General features: G+C 36.2%; 1 protein-coding gene, 1 long non-coding RNA gene, 1 other non-coding gene and 1 pseudogene across 3 annotated transcripts; 2 read left to right on the top strand and 2 right to left on the bottom strand.

The window, feature by feature from the left end:
* Nucleotides 1-2,265: 2,265 nt before the first annotated feature.
* TRNAY-GUA (transfer RNA tyrosine (anticodon GUA)) lies at nucleotides 2,266-2,357 on the top strand. The gene is given in 2 exon segments: nucleotides 2,266-2,302; nucleotides 2,322-2,357. It is a non-coding gene; the product is annotated as a tRNA-Tyr (tRNA).
* An 873-nt stretch (nucleotides 2,358-3,230) lies between these two features.
* On the top strand, nucleotides 3,231-4,245 carry LOC147502242 (3'-5' exonuclease-like). Its single transcript, XM_086603865.1, has one exon. It carries the CDS (start codon nucleotides 3,281-3,283, stop codon nucleotides 4,028-4,030), a length of 750 nt encoding a protein of 249 aa, XP_086459991.1. The 5' UTR covers nucleotides 3,231-3,280; the 3' UTR covers nucleotides 4,031-4,245.
* Nucleotides 4,246-12,344: 8,099 nt separating this feature from the next.
* LOC147502241 (uncharacterized) lies at nucleotides 12,345-12,740 on the bottom strand. The gene is made up of 2 exons (XR_015221183.1): nucleotides 12,697-12,740; nucleotides 12,345-12,531 (listed from the first exon to the last, which is right to left on the bottom strand). It is a non-coding gene; the product is annotated as an uncharacterized LOC147502241 (long non-coding RNA).
* A 1,538-nt stretch (nucleotides 12,741-14,278) lies between these two features.
* Nucleotides 14,279-18,432, bottom strand: LOC147502240 (carbon catabolite repressor protein 4 homolog 1-like; annotated as a pseudogene).
* Between the last annotated feature and the right edge of the window lie 1,178 nt (nucleotides 18,433-19,610).

Genomic DNA, 19,610 nt, shown 5'->3' with positions numbered 1-19,610 from the left:
ATAATTGATGAGAGATTAGTAGATTGAGTGAAATTTGTTTGATGAAATGTTTGTAGGAAATAAGTTGGTGTTTATTTGATCTGAATAGGTTAGTGAAGTAGAAGATCTTGCATGGGAGAGAACGATCGTTTTAATCTACTCAAAAGTGATGGGTAAGGAGAAACCAAAGCAAATGCAGAGACAAAATTGGAGAGTTGAAATTGTCTGATGTCTTGACAAAATATATGTAAATATATATTTACATAATAATTACTATGCAAATTTAAGATTGCATAGTAAAATTTAAGATTGTAAAGTAAAAGTACTATGAAAATGTAAGATTGTAGAATAAAACCACTATGAAAATTTAATATATATTGCATAGTGAATTTTAGGATTGGGGTAAAACTATTATGAAAATTTAAGATTGCGAATAAAACTACTATATGGACTGACAACCTTTAATAATCGAACCAAAATAATATTTCGACTTAAGTCTTGCTATGTACCATCATCGCATGTTTACATCCCCATAACTGCATATTTGTTTTCTAAATAACTTCTTATAATAACAGCTTCAAAGACACAAACACTCAAAGACCTACCTATTAAGGCCTATCAAAACTCTAACATCATGAATTTTTTAATTGACTACTTAGAAAATATAATAATGCATAGTAACAATTATTACTTGATCTATGACTTTCCCTTTCTAAAACACAATATGTTTTCAATTCCATGAATGAACTAGCCATTGACACCATACCAACTTTAAAATCTGAACAAGCTCGATTTCTGATTTTCATGTGAAAATTTAAATTTACATAGTTACATAGTAGTTTGACATATGAAAATTTGAATTTACATAGTAGTTTGATATATGAAAATTTGAATTTACATAGTAGTTTGATATAAGAAAATTTAATTTACATATGAAAATTTAAATTTATATAGTAGATTTGTGAAACAAAACATGTCTGATGAAAAAATATTTGTACTATGCAAACTTAAATTTACATAATCACTGGAGCTATGAAAACTTAAATTTACATAGTAACTTGATCTATGAAAATTTAAATTTAATTAGAATAGTGTGTTTACAAATATGCAACACAAATAAGAAACTATATATGCATGATAAATTGTTTTCACATAACATTTCTTTGAAATTGACTAATCTAATATCTGACAAAATAAACTCACGTAATTTTATACAACCTGTTAAAATGTATTTTTACACAGTAGATTACTACAACTAATATCCGACAAAACTAATCTATGTAAATTTAAATTTACACAACTTGATCTATGAAAAGTTAAATTTTCATAGAAAAAACATATCATAACCTATGCAAAATTATAGTATAACTGATCTACTATACAAATTTATTTTTCCATAACAATTCTAATATGTAAATTTATTTTTGCATACAAATGTTATGTAAATTTATATTTGCATACATATTTTACTGTATAATTTTTTTTTTTGCTTAATATTCTAAAATAAAAAGTTATTTCAAAGAGCGATTCTTGGCCAGTGCTTTAACCCCCTCCCATTATTAATAGTTGCAATTAGTGTTATCCCCCTATTTTCAAAAATATTAGTGATACCCCCCCAGCAAGATCCAACGGCTACGAGATAATTTTTTTTCCATATGAAGAAATCTGACCGTTGGATTTTACAAATGGGAGGGTATCACTAATATTTTTTGAAAATGGGAGGGTAACACTAATTGGTAACTAGTAATGGGGGCAAGTCTATCTAACCCATTATTGTTTTTTCCAAAAATTCAGAGATTTTCAAATGGATTATGGTTTAGATATGTTTTTTAAAAAACCAAACTTGTTTCTTTGATTTTGGTAGTGTTTTATGACAAAAATATTGATATTTCACATATGAATAGCGAGATGTTTCTACACTAATTCAAAAATGATAAATTTCTGGATCTTAAATAGAGAATTGAAGAAAGTGGACTGGTGGAGATGACGGGGGTATTTAGGTCATTATTAGTTTTATTTTCTTATTTCGAAAAACAGGGAGCTTTTGTGGGTTAGTCCGCAAGCGAACGGTTTTAACTGAATCAAGCCGAGAGAGATTTATCCGAAAACCTGTGGTACTTACTGCTTGGGAGAGTGTTGCTCGTAGCAGAAGATTATTTTGAAATTGAGTGAGCATCCCAGATTAAGCCATAAGTTTCAACGATCCAGTCCAGAAATAGGGGGGCTATGGACCCTGAATGGATTGTTTTCAATAAGAATAACACTTTGTGCCTGTATATCAGCAATCCGACTTTAGCTCAGTTGGTAGAGCGGAGGACTGTAGTGGGCTAATGCTTTCAGTAATCCTTAGGTCGCTGGTTCGAATCCGGCAAGTCGGATATTTATTTTGCATTTATTTTTAAAAAAATTCTACACATTTCAGAAAAATCGAGCACACAAATTTAATTAAACTTAAATCAAAATTTAGCGTTCACTTTTATCTAAATTTACATAGTCTACACTCTACAGTGTGGTACTTCGAGACTTGACCCAGTACCTTCCCAGTTTCGTTGAATCAGCTAGTGCAAAAGAGCCACTTCCTATTTCTTCTGATGTGTCATTTCGGCAAGGTCTTCTCTGTAAGGATTATAGAAGATCATCATGTACCGAAATCATAAAAGTTTATGTTTGTTAAAATTATAATATTTGGCAACTTAAGTCATTGGTTCGATGAGAAAATTCAAAATGTAGACGAAACTTCACTAAAATAGTCACTTCCTATTTCTTCTTCTGATGTGTCATTTCGGCAAGCTCTGTAAGGATTACGGAAAACCATCATATGTACTTATGCTTGTTGAAATTACAATACTTTGCAAACTTATGTCATCGGAATTTTTTCGATGAGACAATTCAAAAATGTAGATGAAACTTCACCTTCATCAGGTCGATAGAGCATAATCCGTAGGTGCAGACTAACAAAATCGGTAAAATTTTTAAGTAATGATATTAGAGATCTGAAATTCGAACCCGCTAGCATCAAAGATCTTATTTAAAACAGACTTACCAATAATTAAAATATATATATATATATATAACAGAACCAAAATGCAATATTTGTTTTATGAGTATCGTGCACTCCCAAAAATAAGAGCCAAGAATCACGAGCCACGAGGTCTAGAGTCTAGACAATAAACGTTTTGGTCAAGAGTGTAGGGGCCTATATGGAAAACCCAAACACTATATCTGTAGGCTGTAGCTCTATTCCAGTATTCACACGCAAACACTCTCACTAGTCACTAGTCCAAAGTCCAAAGTGGAGCAAATGGAGAATGAGGACCTTGAACACCACCGAAACTCAAACCGGAAACTCCCAGAAAATCTAACTGTTACAATCTTCGGAGACTGGAGAGCACGCTTTGTTTCATACAAAGATGAAGAAACAAACGAAGACATCAAAACCGAACAACACCCAAACCATAACAATCCAAACAAGCCCTTTCGAGATTTCACCGTTACAGTATTTGGAAACCGGGTTACAACAACAGTAACACGTAGAGCTAAAGTTGTTCGTCAATGGATATCAAGAATCCGAAACATGAACCGCTACAAAACTGATAAAAGTATTGTAGTTGGTCTAGGTGTACAATGGCGTCCACCAAGTAGCAACAAGGTTGCAACATTACAACTTTGTGTGGGTTCTCGTTGTCTTATATTTCAAATCTGTAGAAGTAACTCAATCCCATGGAGTCTTCGTGAGTTTTTGAGTAATGGGGTTGCTACATTTGTTGGTGTAAGGAATTATAATGATGCTGATATGCTTTTTAGAGATTATAAACTTAGAGTGAAGAATGTTTTGGAACTTGGAAAACTTGCTGGTAATAGAGGTGCTTCTATGGAATATTTGGCTAGTTCTGTTCTTGGGTTTGATGGTGTGATGAAGTTGGAGGAAGTTGGAAGGAGTGATTGGGGTCACAAAGAGTTGACTCAAGAGCAAGTTGAGTATGCTTGTGTTGATGCTTATGTTTCTTTTCAGATTGGGAAGAAATTGCAAGCTTGGAAATATGTTTGCTGAAATTACTGACTGGGAAAATATTATAGTCTTTGAGGGTTCACAAAGAGTAAATAAAAATACAGTTAGTTTGTTTTTGTTGTTTTGGGGTAAACTTGAAGCCTTGAAGGTGGGTTTTTGAAGAACTTGTTGTAAAGGGTCAATATAGACGAGTTCTTTCATCTTTGGATGTTTACTGTTTAGTTCAGTTATATGGTATTTTGCTTCAGTTGCATAGATAATGGATTAGCCTACTTTCCATTTACTTATTGTTTTATGTTTTACTTGTGTATGATTAGTGGTTAATTTCATCAATCTTTTGATGGGAAGCTAAATCTTTCACACTTCACAGAATCCTATGTTGAGGTTTCTTCACCATGAAAACCTTGATTTGCATTGCTAGCTGAAGTAAGTGGTGATGGTAAACATAGTAAAAAATATCTCGATATATTGCGATATCTATTGATTTTTCAGAGAAGGATAGGATAATATCATAAGAGCATTTGCAATGCAGAGAAATAAGGGGGGTTTGTGAAAATTTTCACCTAGTTGGGTCCAAAAGTGTAATGCGGTAATGTAGTGGTGAAAAACTCAGTGACTATTTTCCCCAGTTCAAAACAAGGTGAAATTGTCCACCGAGATAGTCACTGACTTGTTAACCCGGACCGGGATGTTGGATTCCGCCCGGATTATAAAAACTCACCGTGACGGAATCCAACATCCCGGCCCGAGTCCTAACGGCTAGTTTATTGTTTCACCCCCACCTACGGCAAAGCGTCCATTGGTAGAAGTCTCCATTTTATTCGTTTGACCGACGGGCTAAAGCCCAATTCGCAATATCATGGATCAATATAATGCCCATTAACTCACGTGTGTGCAAGGTGAACCTTAGCCACATGACTTGCCACTTATGTACATTAATTTATGTCTAGATTCGTTTTCTTATCAATGAGATAATTATCAATTAAGAGTTATGTTCAATTAAGATTACTTGAGATACAAGGACTCTCTACTCTACCTATATAAATACCAAACTATTTTTCATTCAGAATTACGTTCTTGAGACTTGATCCCATCGATAATTTGGGTATGTAGGCAACCGCAAGGTACAGTCTCATCATTCCCCCGATCACCATCATTTTTCCAATTACTTTTCTACGTTCTTTGTCTCTTTTATCAACACTTACTGTTTTGATCATATTTGGTCGAACATAATTGGCGCCGTTGCGGTTCTTATGCAAAACCGACGATCACGTTCTACAAAGGTTATGACAAATACTCGACGAGCCTAAGTTCTCGATGCACTTACTGACGATCATCGGGAATGTGCGGTTCCAGGTCAACCTGGCGGTATCAAACTACTCCCTCCTATTCCTTTTCAACATCCGATTGCATACGACCCGGCTACCGTTCCACCGATGCGCCAAATTATTCAACACGAAGTTATTGCCTCTGACGGATAATGTCCGTCATATGTCTCGAGGCATTCTTGTATTGAAAATATTACACCGGGCCTTGTTTCATGCGCCGGGGCGGGCTTAAGCTTATTTTAAAGAAGGAATAGTCGAAGTTTATACTTGTCGAATATATCCGCGCTTGAAGTTTTTCGCAACGCGTCTACGGATCGAGTCATGAGAATGGAAAAGTTACCTTTAAGCGTTTACAACATTGTCTCTGACACTCATACAATTAAATAGAGACAAACTTTGGTTTCGCTAATGACTGACTTTCTTATTGATGATATTTCTATGTCGAAAGCATTACTCGATGAGGAAAACGTCGATCTCTAATTCTCATTACCTCCCGGGGGTGATGACTTGAAATATTTATCGAATATATCAGCTACTTGCTAGATTTACACCGATAGTTCGCGATAATAAGTCCGCCCGGTCTTGTTTGTGTCATCTTGAAGCTGAATGAAGACATAATTGAGAGGTCTCTACATTGGGGATTTGACGCGTTAAATAATATGGTCGAGTACGAAACTATCATTTGCGGTATACGCACAACTCTTCAGTTGGGGGCGACTAAGTTACGATTAATTATTCTAAATTAGTCGCTAGCCACTTTGAATGATAATATGCAGCTCGCAATGATAGAATGGACGTTTATTTGGACTTCGTTCAACGAATTGCATGAAATTTTACATCTATCAGTATTGTACAGTATCCGCGTTATGATGTAAGGCATCCTGATTCTATTGCATACTTATCCGTGAAAAATCAAGTCGTCACTGTAACGACAACACTGGATTAACCACTTATGCTGTCAGATGATTCCAACGAGCTTGGCACTAATAATGTTTCGGTATCTACCGACGACGATCATGCAGCTGACGATGCTCAGGAATTCCCGGGGGCGAAGTCTCACTCACATAGCAATGACCCAATGGTATTGGTGGCCATACATGCCAAAGGATGTTAAGCGTTTGTCCGAGAAGTGTGTGCCTTGTCAAACACATGATATATAATATGGGTCAACTTCCCGCGACAAAGCATCATCCAATCTATAAACCTTGGTCATTTGCGAAATGGGGCTTTGACATTGTTGGTTTATTTTCGACAGCCCCTGACAGTGTTCGTTTCTTGCTCGTCGCAACAAGTTATTTTACTAAGTGAGTGGACAAAATTAACAAGTTGGACGAAAAACCGGACAAAAATTTGTTAATCTGTTTCCAGTTCAATAGTTTCTTTTCTGTTATCATCTTTGCACTTTTCAAGATTTGGTGATCAATAAAGTCTTTCTTTCACTTTAATTATAATGGCATAATTTTGTTTCCATCGCAACATTATTATCGCTACGGACAAAATCTGACGAAGTTACCGCGTTTAGCTTCGTCAGTCTAAGTTTGAACGCTTTTACACTCGCTTAGTTCGTTACTATCTTTACGACAAAATTTGACGAAGTTACCGCATTTAGCTTCGTCAGTCTAAGTTTGAACGTTTTTTGCTAGCTTAGTTCATTACTATCTCTACGACAAAATCTGACGAAATTACCGCGTTTAGCTTCGTTAGTCTAAGTTTGAACGCTTTTACACTCGCTTAGTTCGTTACTATCGCTACAACAAAATCTGACGACGTTATCACGTTTAGCTTCGTCAGTCTAAGTTTGAACGCTTTTACGCTCGCTTAGTTCGTTACTATCTTTACGACAAAATCTGACGAAGTTACCTCGTTTAATTTCGTCAATCTAAGTTGAACGCTTTTACGCTTGCTTAGTCGTTACTATCACTACAACAAAATCTGGCGAAATTACCACGTTTAATTTCGTCAGTCCAAGTTGAACGCTTCTACGCTCGCTTAGTCGTTATTATATCGCCCGACAAAATGAATTTAAATTACCACGTTTAATTTCTAAGTTGAACGTTTTTACGCTCGCTTAGTCGTTACTATCGCCCGGACAAAATATGGCAAAATTACCACGTTTAATTTCATGGGCCTAAGTCGAACGCTTTTACATTTCGGCTTAGTCGCATTATCGATATACAACAAAAAACCGACGGTTACCACGTTTAGCCGTCGGTCTAAGTTTGAACGCTTTACGCTCGCTTAGTTCGATTACTATCGCCCGACAAAAATATGGCGAAATTACCACGTTTAATTTTCGTCAATCTAAGTTGAACGCTTTTACGCTTTAGTAGTCGTTACTATCACTACAACAAAATCTGGCGAAATTACCACGCGTTTAATTTAAATGGGTCTAAGATGAACGCTTTTACGCTTAGTCATTCATTACTATCGCTCGACAAAATCGATTTAAATTACCACGCGTTTAATTTTGTTAGTCTAAATTGAACGATTTTACGCTCGCTTAGTCGGTTACTCGCGTTATGTCAACATCTGATGAAGTTACCTCGTTTCATTTCACGGGTTAGCGTACGACATTTTTTCACTCAATCTAATTTTGCAAGCTTAAAGTTAGCATTGGGGGCGTTTCATTCTATTTCGTGTCATCTATATAATTCAACAACATTGTCAGTTTTCCACAGGTATGTTATCTGACATCACAATGATATTCAATTGCCAACACATACTTTAATTTATTCAAAAAGAATTTTTAGCTCTATGGTATTACAAACGCACAATCACATGATCATTGGTTTGGGTAAATCCAATTGTTCCTTACAAACTTTTCGCATATACAACTCGTACAAATCTTTGTAATTCATCTTCTTATGTTCTAGTTCATCTCCCGTTTCTATTAAAGTCTCTGTCAATTGTCTTACGGACGATTCACAATGTGCCATTTGCACGTGATCTTGGCCGAGCCGCTCATTTAAATCTGTCATTCGCTTGTTATTTTTCTCTGCCTCTTTTTGCGCATGTTTAAGTTCCTGATCTTTGGTCGCCACGAGTGCCTTTAATTCTATCACATCTGCTTTTAAGTGTTTGTGCTCTTCCATTATCTCACGGGCTTTCCCAAAGTCTTCGTGACGATCTTTGCTCAACTTCTTCCGTCCACTTTCGGTTAGTTTTTGTTTTTCATCTTCTAACTCTCTGTTGGTTCCTTTTAACGCTTTGTTTGCCTCTTCCAATTTTCGGTTGAGTATTTTCACTTTCTCTATTTCTTTCTACGGCATTGACTTCATTCGAACGATACTTTTCTTCGCGAACTTTTTCATGAATTTCTTTGGCCCCTTCACTACCGCCGTTTTAACTGCGTCGAAAAATATCTGTTTTCATCAATCTTTCGGACTTAAACACAAGTTTGCAATAACCCGATAAAAAAAAATCTTGTCATACTGGGTTCATACTATCGAAAATTATTATTGATTTGCTCTGTCATATTCTCCGATGTTCTCCGTGATTCAGTCACAGTTTTGATATTTTTCGAGCCCCTCCATTGGCGTGGTCCCTGGCGATACCTTCGCTTCGTCTTCCAGACTTGAACATCTTTGCTTTATCTATCAGTTTCATCGGTTTAGTGTTGGACATAAATTTCTTTACCATCCTAACGCAATAGTAAAAGTCAACGGTAAACTTACTGTTAACAGATTCTATGGTTTTCCTCCATGAGTAGTATTACCCCGGACAGTACTTGCCAGTGGTGGTTGGATTCTTTGCTCTTGCATATTGTTTTGCCGTTTGTGTTCTTTCACCAACTTTGTGTTCTTCGCTGCACTATCTTTTGTAAGTATCACTGTTTCGTTCTTTTTCCCGCCATTCTTTTCCTGTATACACTAAACCAGAGCGAGATATTACATCTCACCACACTTTTACTTATCTATGTTTTCTACGGTACATACATTTTCCTCTTTATGTTGAGAATGTATTATATTTCGTCTGGGATGTTTTGTGCATTGTAGTCTCGTCCCTCGAAGCATCATACATTGTAATGTTGGTTGTCCCTCTTGGTCTCCGTTCGCCCGTTTTCTTGTGGAACATCTTTTTTTGTACAATTCGCTATTTGTGCTTGGCAAGCTCAGCACTAGTTCTCGCTGTGTTAATTCCGTTCCATCTTCTTTTTTTTTCACTATCGCTTATCATTTGCCAAATATTGCATTTCTGAGAATCTTATTCTTCTTCGCCATTTCACTATGGTGTCTCCTTGGACCTATCGGGTTGTTGTTCAATACCCCCATAGTGTTGGAAATCAACAATGTCATCAAAATAGCTCAGATCTACCAATCTTTCGTCAGAACATTCATGAAAGAAGAAACGAAGGTTGTTCTCCACTTCCTTGTCCAATTCAATGTCTGGTAGTGTACTCGCATTTTCTGTTAGACACAAAATAACTCATGTTAGTCAACAGTTTAGTCGTAGTACAATTTTCAATACTTATTTTTTGGCTTACCTTGAAATTTGTTCTAAGACTTTAAACTCTGGCCGGATTCCACTTCCCTGCATAAGCGTATGAAATCTATCCCATCCGGTGTATACTTTTGGGAACCCTTTAAAAGTTCTGTTTGAATTCTTGAATTCAACTTCAAATTTTATGTACCCTTTTGTCAGTATGGCTTTCGGTTGTATCAACGCGAAGATTTCTTGAGCCCCAAACCTTCTGTTAAATTAATTTTGTAAACGGTGCGCTCTCGTAAAGATTAACCAGAACGATATTGGCAATTGTCCCGGTGCAATTTGCCACCATTCCAATAATTGCGCAATTTCTTTGTTTAACGGAATTGTATTCCTACAATTTAATTGTGTGTAAGCCATTACTACTTCATCTTTTTCGACTTTCGTTTCAAATTCGTACACTTCTTCCATCTCAAATTTCTCGAGTCCTAGTATTTTATAGTATTTCCTTAAGCGACCATCGACGCGGTTTCAGGTAGTCGCAGTAGATCACCTTCTTTCCACCTCACCAAGTCTCCGATCGTCATCGAAGTTTTTTCTTCTCGATTATCTTTCATCCGTGTAATATCTGATCGTTTAAAAAAAAAAAAAAACGGGTCGATAACCCAAAACCGGATGCACTAGCTCCACAAGGTGAACCGGGTCAGATCAAGGCAACACAGGTACGATGCCCCTCCTTGGCTGGCACGGCACCGTATCATGTTTTGTAATTTCAGTTCCGGATGCACCTGGCCATATTACAAAAGAGCAGGTACGGTGCCCTTTATTAACTAGCGCTGCACCATATCATATTGGTTAATATGAGTTTGAACATGAGCGCCATCTTCAGTACCTCTTTCTCACCGTCTTCTCCAGCAGGTCTTCAGGATCACTACAGCAAAAAAAAACAAAAACCAAAGTTAATATATTTTTGTGTCGCCACCACATGTTCCATACAAAAGACATTCCTAAGGAAAAGATGCAACAATTCTTTCACGACAACAGAGTTGTGTTTTTGCATATGACGAGTTTCTTCTTCATGATTCTTTCTGTTCCGATTAGATGCGGGTGGAGAACGGTTAAGGGAGAGGAAAAACATGATACCACCGTTCATAACGCACCCAAAGCTTAATCGGCGTCATCGTCAGTATCGCCTTCACAGTGTTTCTTCCTCAGCCTTCATATTTTTGAGTGTCCAGTGTTTCCTCCACATGCAATGTTCTAAACAAACCTAAGTAAATCTATATCTAAACCAAGATTGATGTCGAGGAAACGTACCTGTAAGGCAACGCGAAGGAGTGCAGCTGTAACTCTTGTCAGGTTGTTAGGGTTGTTTCGCGAACAAAATACAGTTGCGTGTTTTCGCGTACTTGACTATTGGGAGCCTTGATCGATCTTGGTTGATGGCGTCCATGGTTTTCATAGGTTGGAATATCGCACAACACTTATATAAGGTTCGAATTTGTTTTTCAAGATGTCGGTGGGATTCTTTTTTCGTTCCAAACTTCATCCGTCATCTCAATTCTTATCTACTCCATATTCTTATCACATCCGAACACTTTGAGTCCAATTAATATTTAACTTCCTTTTATTACTATTTTTACTAAACTGCCCCTACGTTTAATTTTCAATGGTATAATCCAAGTATCGCTATTCCGTTGGCACGCATCGTCGAATTCAAATTTCGTGTTATTACGTGATGCGTTGATGCATGATTTTCACCAATCGAATTTTTTGCAATTTTATTTCGTGCATATTTTATTTTTTTTCGTGCATTTTCGCCATCTTTTATTTAACTACTGCGTCAGGTATCGTTAGTTTGACATTATTTCGTTCAGATAATTCACGAATTTTTTCAACGATCAATTTTCCAATTATTTCTTTTCGCACGACACTTCGTTATACATTCCGCTCATTTTTCTTTCTTCTTCGCCATATGAAGTTTGTTCGCATGCCAAAGAGGGGGCGGTGTTTCCACTACACCATAACAGGCTATTTGCAACGGCAAAAAACCGTTGCTAATAATTTTCGCAACGCTTTTTAAACGTTGCAAATATGGCGTGGGTAAAGTGTTGGAAATGTTTGCAACGGTTAATAAGCGTTGCAAATATAAATTTCCAACGCTCATTAACCGTTGCAAACTGAAATTTCCAACGCTTATTAACCGTTGCAAATAGAAATTTCCAACGCTTATTAACCGTTGCAAGAAAAACTTTCCAACGGTTTTTAAGTGTTGCAAATATTATTTGTAATGCTTGTTATGTTTGTTTCGTACAAAATTTTAGCAACGTTTTTAAATTTGTAACGGTTATGAACCGTTGCTAATGGGTTGCAAATAAAAAAAAATCTCATATTTTGTAACAACCCATTAAACCCGCCCCATTTTATTAGAATGCACTTAACCTGCAAAAGTAACACTACTTGTTCTATATTAAAACAAACATCTCATTTCCATATTGAAACAAACATCTCAATTCCATAATAAAGTCCCCATTTCCTTTTCATACCATTTGACAAGTAAATAATAGCAAACACAAACAAAAGACTGAAAAAAAAATAGGATATTCGTTAAACCATGTATGCAATATAACTTCAAATTTTTTTCTAAGAGTTACAAATTCATATTTACAAATAAGAGTAACAAATTCAATACGATTTTCCAAGCAATCTCGAATCATTGCAATACCAAGTATTGGTGATGGCTTCACTCACTATAAATCCTAGTGCAACTCCACAAAGTCCATCTAATTCCTAAAAATTCACAAAACAAATAATGAACTTAGAAATACAATAGTACTAATTAAACTCATGCAATTAATTAAATATTTGAAAATCCAGCTAAAGGAAGTAAGAAGTTGAACAAATGAAAAAATGGAGACAAATGAGAAAATGGAGGGTGGAATTTTAAACTTTTACCTTGACGAGGAGCTTGAGGTGAGCATGATCATTTGATTGGGGAGCATTATTTTGGTCTGCTTCTTGCTTTTCCCTCCATCAAATTGATACCCTACACAGCACACTGAACAACACAACACATTGAACGACAACAAAATAATCTATCTAACTATTCTAAAAGGCTTTGAAACACTTTATATATAAACAAAAGCACCACTTCTATAAACCTAGGACTGTCCAAAAATATTGTCCTGCATCAACATGTACTAGCAAGCCATGGACCCAACATAACTCTAAAAAGGAGGGGTCGGAACATAACAATGTATAGAGCAGGTCGACCTACTTTGTACCAAGTGAAATTCAAATTTTCAAACATACACTTATGTCCAATGATAATATATAGAACAAATAATGTGGATTCTCTAACCATTGCATGACACCCAGCTAGAAGCATCTAGTCATCAAGACATTAGTTTCAAACACGGAGATAAATGGTGTAATCCACTACATGATACTAGTGTAAGCACAGAGAAATCCACTCGTTTTCTATTTTTCTTTTTCCACTACATGAAACTAGTGTAATCGGCTCACACAAAAGCGGCACACACGCTTGCATAGAGAAAATAAAAAATAATAACACAAAAAGAAGAAAGTCGAAAGCAATGTACCCACCCACCCACCCAAATTCATCACATATCTTGTTATGGTATAGTTAATTCATGAGAAAAAGTCGTTCATCCACCCCCAAACACATTCACCACATATCTTGTTATGGTATAGTTAATTCATGAGGAAAAGTCTCCCATCCACATTAAACTAACAAAGAATCCCTAGCGATTGCACAACACCATAACTTTAATCAAAGCTACTTCAAACAACAATGTATATAGAGTATAGACACTTAACAACTAATCTTTTTCCATAGGAAAATGCTATAAACAGGAAACTCATTGCAAGTTATCAGCAAAACAAACACATCAATGCACATAAAAATTTACCTGAAACTAGTTAGTAGTTTCCAAACTCCTTAGTATTATGAGCAGAAAAGTGAAGTGATCCTAGCCTTCAACAATTCATGTGGTAACTTTTCCATCCTCCAAGTAATGTTGTGGCAAGAGTACAACATACGAAATCAAAACAAAACCTATAAGTGAAACAGAATTGCAAACACACACTTCTTCCACTATACCCAATCAAACAAGCAGTACAACGAACGGGGAGGGGGAAGGTAAACTAAAAGAAGTGAACTACTAGTGAAATTAGGAATCTAGTGATTCATCTTGGATCTCAAGAAGTTCACATTTTATAAATATAACGGGATAACTATGAATGCACTAAATAAAATTACGATGAGCATCTATGGGCGTTCTTTAAATGGTTGTTCTTATTTCCGAAATTTGTTGGTGCATTGGCTATTAGCATATTATAAGCAATATCTAAGATAACCTGAAACTTTTACAGAAATCAGAAGAAGCTTGCAGCATATTAGAATTTTGTGCGAATAACTCTACATGATATCGGTAAAGAAATTTGAGAAATTGTAGGAGGAGTTCTGAGTAGACACGACTGTGAGTTCCTTCAACATAGTAGCCTAGAAGTCGAACTAAGTTTTTGTGGCCACATGACCAATAGCTTCAACTTCAACTCTGAACTCCTTCTCTACTTGGCCTCTTTAAAAAAAACGAGCAATACATCTTTTAGACAAGAAAAAGATGTACAAATATAACACAATTTGAAAAAGAACCATTTGTCAACTTACAAATTGTTGAGGAGCTTCTTAACTGCCTTTGGAGTCCCATTGATCAAATTACCACGGTAAACAACTCCATATCCACCCTCCCCAAAGGCGTTTTCCTTCAAAACCGGTTGGTTGCAAGCTCTAAGTCCCTCAATGTAAACCGGTGTCCCCAACCAAGGTGAGAGAACTTCGAGGCGGGGCCACTAAGTGGTGAAGGCTTGATTATATGATAAGAAGAAAAAATGACCTATATCTGATGCAGATCCACGAGCTTCCTTCTTGTGGCCAAATTCCAGTTCAAGTAAGTTGATAATATCACATATTGTGGTATACATAGTAGCATTATAAGATAGTCGGACTTATGTGAAAAGAAGTATATCCTAAAATAACAAATAATTAGTTAGAATAATAGTCTCCTCAGCTTAGTGAGTTACCTATCTGAATTAGCAGTGTGTAGTGCTAAATCTTGTAAGTTTGACTTACAAAGCATGATCAAATTGCACACTGTTTCTATCATGGTAATGACAATATTATCAGCCTCCAACTAAAATATAATAATAGTATCTAGATGAAGCTATTTGCTACTTATAGATAATGATTGTTCAATTAGAATTACAAATCATACTGATAATCAAGAAATTCAGATGATTAACACTTTTATCCGAATAGAAAATACGAGAAAATATATTTAAAATAAAAAAAGGTGGGGAGAAGAAGAACTAAAAGCCATTAACTTACGGTTGCAATGATAAGAAATCTTTGCGACGAGATATTTCTTCATTCTAAATGGAGGAGCAGAATATATGGTCCCAAGAAAAAAAGGCAAGACAGGAAGTAATAAATGGACCAAAGTTGAAGCTAACGATCGAAACACACCGCAACTACAACAAATAAGACCAAGGACCATGCTGATTGAACTGAGAGATCCCTACGGCTATAGGTAAATAAGGCTTGTTTACCACGCAAACAACAAAATGCATCGAACCTAAAAATAATAAGAACTATGTAATAGATGCTTATATCATATGAGGTTGTGTATCATTAAATGATTAAGGCAGTAAAAGCGAACGCGGATCATTACGTATTTGCTTACTTGTCAATACCAACATCATAGATCTGATTAATGCCCACTATATAACCATTACCACATATAAGAGCAAAAACAGCACATAGTGCCTTGAACAGCAATGGCCACTTAATTAGATCTGTGTTTTCAATCAAAGCTCTTGATACCAAAGCACTGCAATAAAAACAAATAGATGAACAACAATCATTTGCTTTGGGGACTAACATAAACAGTAAGCAAGGCCCAAATATACGTTTGACAAACAAGTTATTAGCAAAGCACTAGCATGATTACTACTTACACAGAACCCAATGCAGTCCCCCGTATTGTATGTGGCCTTAAGAATCTCCAAAATGCATCTTTGAACACTAAAAACTTTTTTAATAATGGATCATCAGATCCGCATCTCCAACTTGAGTAGAGCCCTACACATGTACATATCAAAATGTGTAAAATTAGACCCGAGCTAAAAAAAATGATTATTAAAAACAAAACACTCATTTTCATATAAAAATTCTGATAACTTAACATACCCAAACAGAGAAATGCCTCGTTCTTGACTTGGTATCGACTTAGTGAAGTTTATCTTGCTAAAAACTGGATGAATTCTTGGTGGAACAAGTTTTCGGTCGTGTTCTTGAGAAGAAACAGAAGAATACCCTTTCGCTTACTAAATTTAAATATAATTTGATTTAGTTCCAAAATGACAATTCCATTCATATAAATCGTGCTTGAGCGGACCTTAATCATATTATATAAGTAAATTTTCATCACTCTTTGAGATATTTGAGATATTTGATGAAAGTGCACCAATCAATACACACTTTAATCGCTCTGCCATTGACAGAAGATGCTAAAAGATACTGAACAGGGCAAAACTCGTGTTAGGACACATTAAGCCTCAAAACAGAGCAAAACTTGTTTTAGGAGACGTCAAAGACAAGTTTAACCCTTTCAAGAATTTTTTTCCTCAGGTATCACTATGAAGAACTACAAAGATGGATACAATATGCAAAGCACATTATTACAAACTCGAACTGTGGTGTAACATGTGAATCATGCTTGGGGGTAAAGCACAAGCTACTCCTTAGAAAAATGGGGGCGGCGAGAGTGAGATGAAAGGTCTCCCTCAACAGATCCCAAGTTCCATTATGTATGAAAAAAAAAAAAAACACAAAAAAACACAATTCCGACCAAATCAAAGAGTATAAAGCTGGACTAAGTAGCATGTTAAACCAGAAAAAGGAAGAATAAAAAGTTAAATTCCTAAGTCATATACTAACCACACAGAGAAGTTGTCTTTTTCCAGGGGTGTATGCCGAGTGGTTCTTGAACTTTTGCTTAAAACTGCTATTAGAGCGGCGTTATCCTGCAAATTAATGGAATATTCACAAGAATTAATAGGTTACGGACACCAAGGAAAAGTACTTGAGAAAAGAACACATGGTGCAGAGACCACCAAACACCGAATCAAATGATTTTTCATAATGGACAATAAAGCGTAGAGTACCTCTTGAAGGCAAAGGATGTGCGACGATATCCAACAATCTCCCCGCAATAAGTTTTGTGCGGTAGGCCCAAGAAGGGCAATAACTGTATAAATCATTTGAAGCATACACATCGGCAGAATATTGTATGAGAGCACGATAAAAGGTTTCTGAAGGTATGACCGTCAAATCTAAATTGCCCATCACATCAACACCATTCACTTTGGAACCAAAGCCTCGGACTAGGGGTTGGGGGTGGAATTACATGGGAAGTCAATATTGTATTAGCATGACCAACATGCAATTTCTTTTCTGCAACAAATGGCACACACTCAAACTTGAGAACATGCCCAATATCATCAGCTGTTGGTGTATAGGTCTTCAATCGTCCGACCTCAAACCAGGTTTCACCACCACTCCTTTTCGGTGCAATGTTTCTTTGGATATGAAGGAGTAGATCCATTACTTAAACTAGTATTGTGCCCTATACTTGGAGTAGAACTGGGACGGGCTCGCATTGCTAGCTCCAGATCGAGTAATTAAAGCGTCAAAAAGCTCTTCCTCTTGAGTGCCATTTTCATTTACAGCATTAGCTGCCCTTTCATGTAAGGTACGATGATGCTGCCATGCATCTGAAAAGCACCTAGGAGAGCAATGGTAACTTTTCGCAACATGTATCTTTGCTTTGACACAACCAAAGCACTGCAAGGTTGCTTGTTCAAAAGGATGCACACTGCAAATTGCAACTTTTCGATCACTTTGGATGCGATACCTATAAAAGAAAACATAAATGTAACTACATCACATGAATGACTTTTGCAATCTCAATAACAAGATAGCATGACTATGCATTGCTTGAAACATTGTTAGAGAGAATTCAAGTGGATCGAGGACAACCGTCCATTTCCATCATCACAAGCAGTTGTCTTACTAGCGTCCAATAAATAGGTCAAGATTACTTATTATTTCCCTTAGTTATGAACAAAAGTAAAAACTAAATTAAGCTCTCTGCCGAGGCTATAGGCCACTCTACCATGTAAAATGTGACTATTATTTTAAGTATAGATGCCTCCAAGCGTTGGGCTTTACCCCCAAACAATATTACTTACTAACATACACAAGCCAATAACATCATATGGAAAATAATATGAGAGTATCTCCTATTAGTCTCTTACACGTCCATATATGTGTGCCTAATTTTCACTTTCTGACATTATAGGGTGAAAAACGAGTAGAGCATAAAAAATAAAAAGAAGAAAAAAAAGTGGGAAACTTACCACCTATACCTCAAGCAAAAACCATAAATAGGGGAAGATTCAGGAACATCATCAGTAGTAATAGAAGTATCAGGGCATTGTAAAAGTACATAAGAAGTTAGCTCACATCCTACAATTGGAATGTCGGACGGAAGATGTACTCTAAGCACACTTAGCATTCTTCTTCACAATCTTCTTCTTCACTCTCAAAGTAGTAAACTTCTTCTTCTTCTTCTTCTTCTTCACTTGTTAAACTCGAGGGCCGGATTGTCGAGGCGGATCCGCCATCACTCATAAACCATTAAAACCCGCCAGCCTTTAATCACTCTCAACTTAACCCTTTAAAATTCAATAAATATAACCATATTAAGCCTTAAACCCCACAAAAATCACTCTTTCTGCATCTGAGAAAGAAAATATTAGATTTTTTTTTTGAAGTCTTGAGTTTGTCAAGAATAGATGGTTGAATTGAATTGAAGAGTGAGAAAAGGGGAATTGAGGAAATAGAGAGAGAGAGAGAGAGAGAAAATAAGTATAGAGTTAGGGTTCTTCCAGTGAGAGTGTGTGTGGGCCGAGAGAGGGAGGGAGGAGAATGGAGAGCGTAGCGGCGGAGAGAGAGGGGAAAGAAAGTAAAGTTAGGTTTTATATTTCTAATTTGCAACACTTTTCAAACGATTTCTAAGCGTTGGCAATTAATTCCTTAAATTCACCTAAATAAACTAACGCTTTGTAACATTGCAAACGCTTATATAGCGTTGGCAATTTGCTAACGGTAAATAACCGTTGCAAAGAAAAAAAGGTCTGTGTTGCAAATATCCTATTATGGTGTAGTGTTCGACCCCTACCTACGTGGCAAACGTCCATTGGTAGGAGTCTCCATTTTATTCGTTTAATCGACAGGGCTAAAGCCCAATTCGCAATATCATGGATTAATGTACAGCCCCATTAACTCATGTGTCTAAGGCTGAACCTTAGCCACATGACTTGCCACTTATGTACATTAATTTATGTCTAGATTCGTTTTCTTATCAATGAGATAATTATCAATTAAGAGTTATGTTCAATTAAGATTACTTGATATACAAGGACTCTCTATTCTACCTATATAAATATCAAACTATTTTTCATTCAGAACTACGTTCTTGAGAATTGATCCCATCGATAATTTGGGTACGTAGGCAACCACAAGGTACAGTCTCATCATTCCCCCGATCACCATCATTTTTCCAATTACTTTTCTACGTTCTTCGTCTCTTTTATCAACACTTAGTGTTTTGATCATATTTGGTCGAAACATTTACCAATGGTCAAAAAGTCAGAACGGTCAAAAACGGTCAAAATAAAAAATGTTGGTATATATACAACATTTGTTTCATTTCAACTCACAC

This window comes from Coptis chinensis, chromosome 4, assembly GCF_015680905.1.
Source record: "Coptis chinensis isolate HL-2020 chromosome 4, ASM1568090v1, whole genome shotgun sequence".
NCBI lineage: Eukaryota > Viridiplantae > Streptophyta > Magnoliopsida > Ranunculales > Ranunculaceae > Coptis > Coptis chinensis.
Note: the sequence above shows the minus strand (reverse complement) of the source record. Positions and strands in the feature narration are given on the sequence as shown.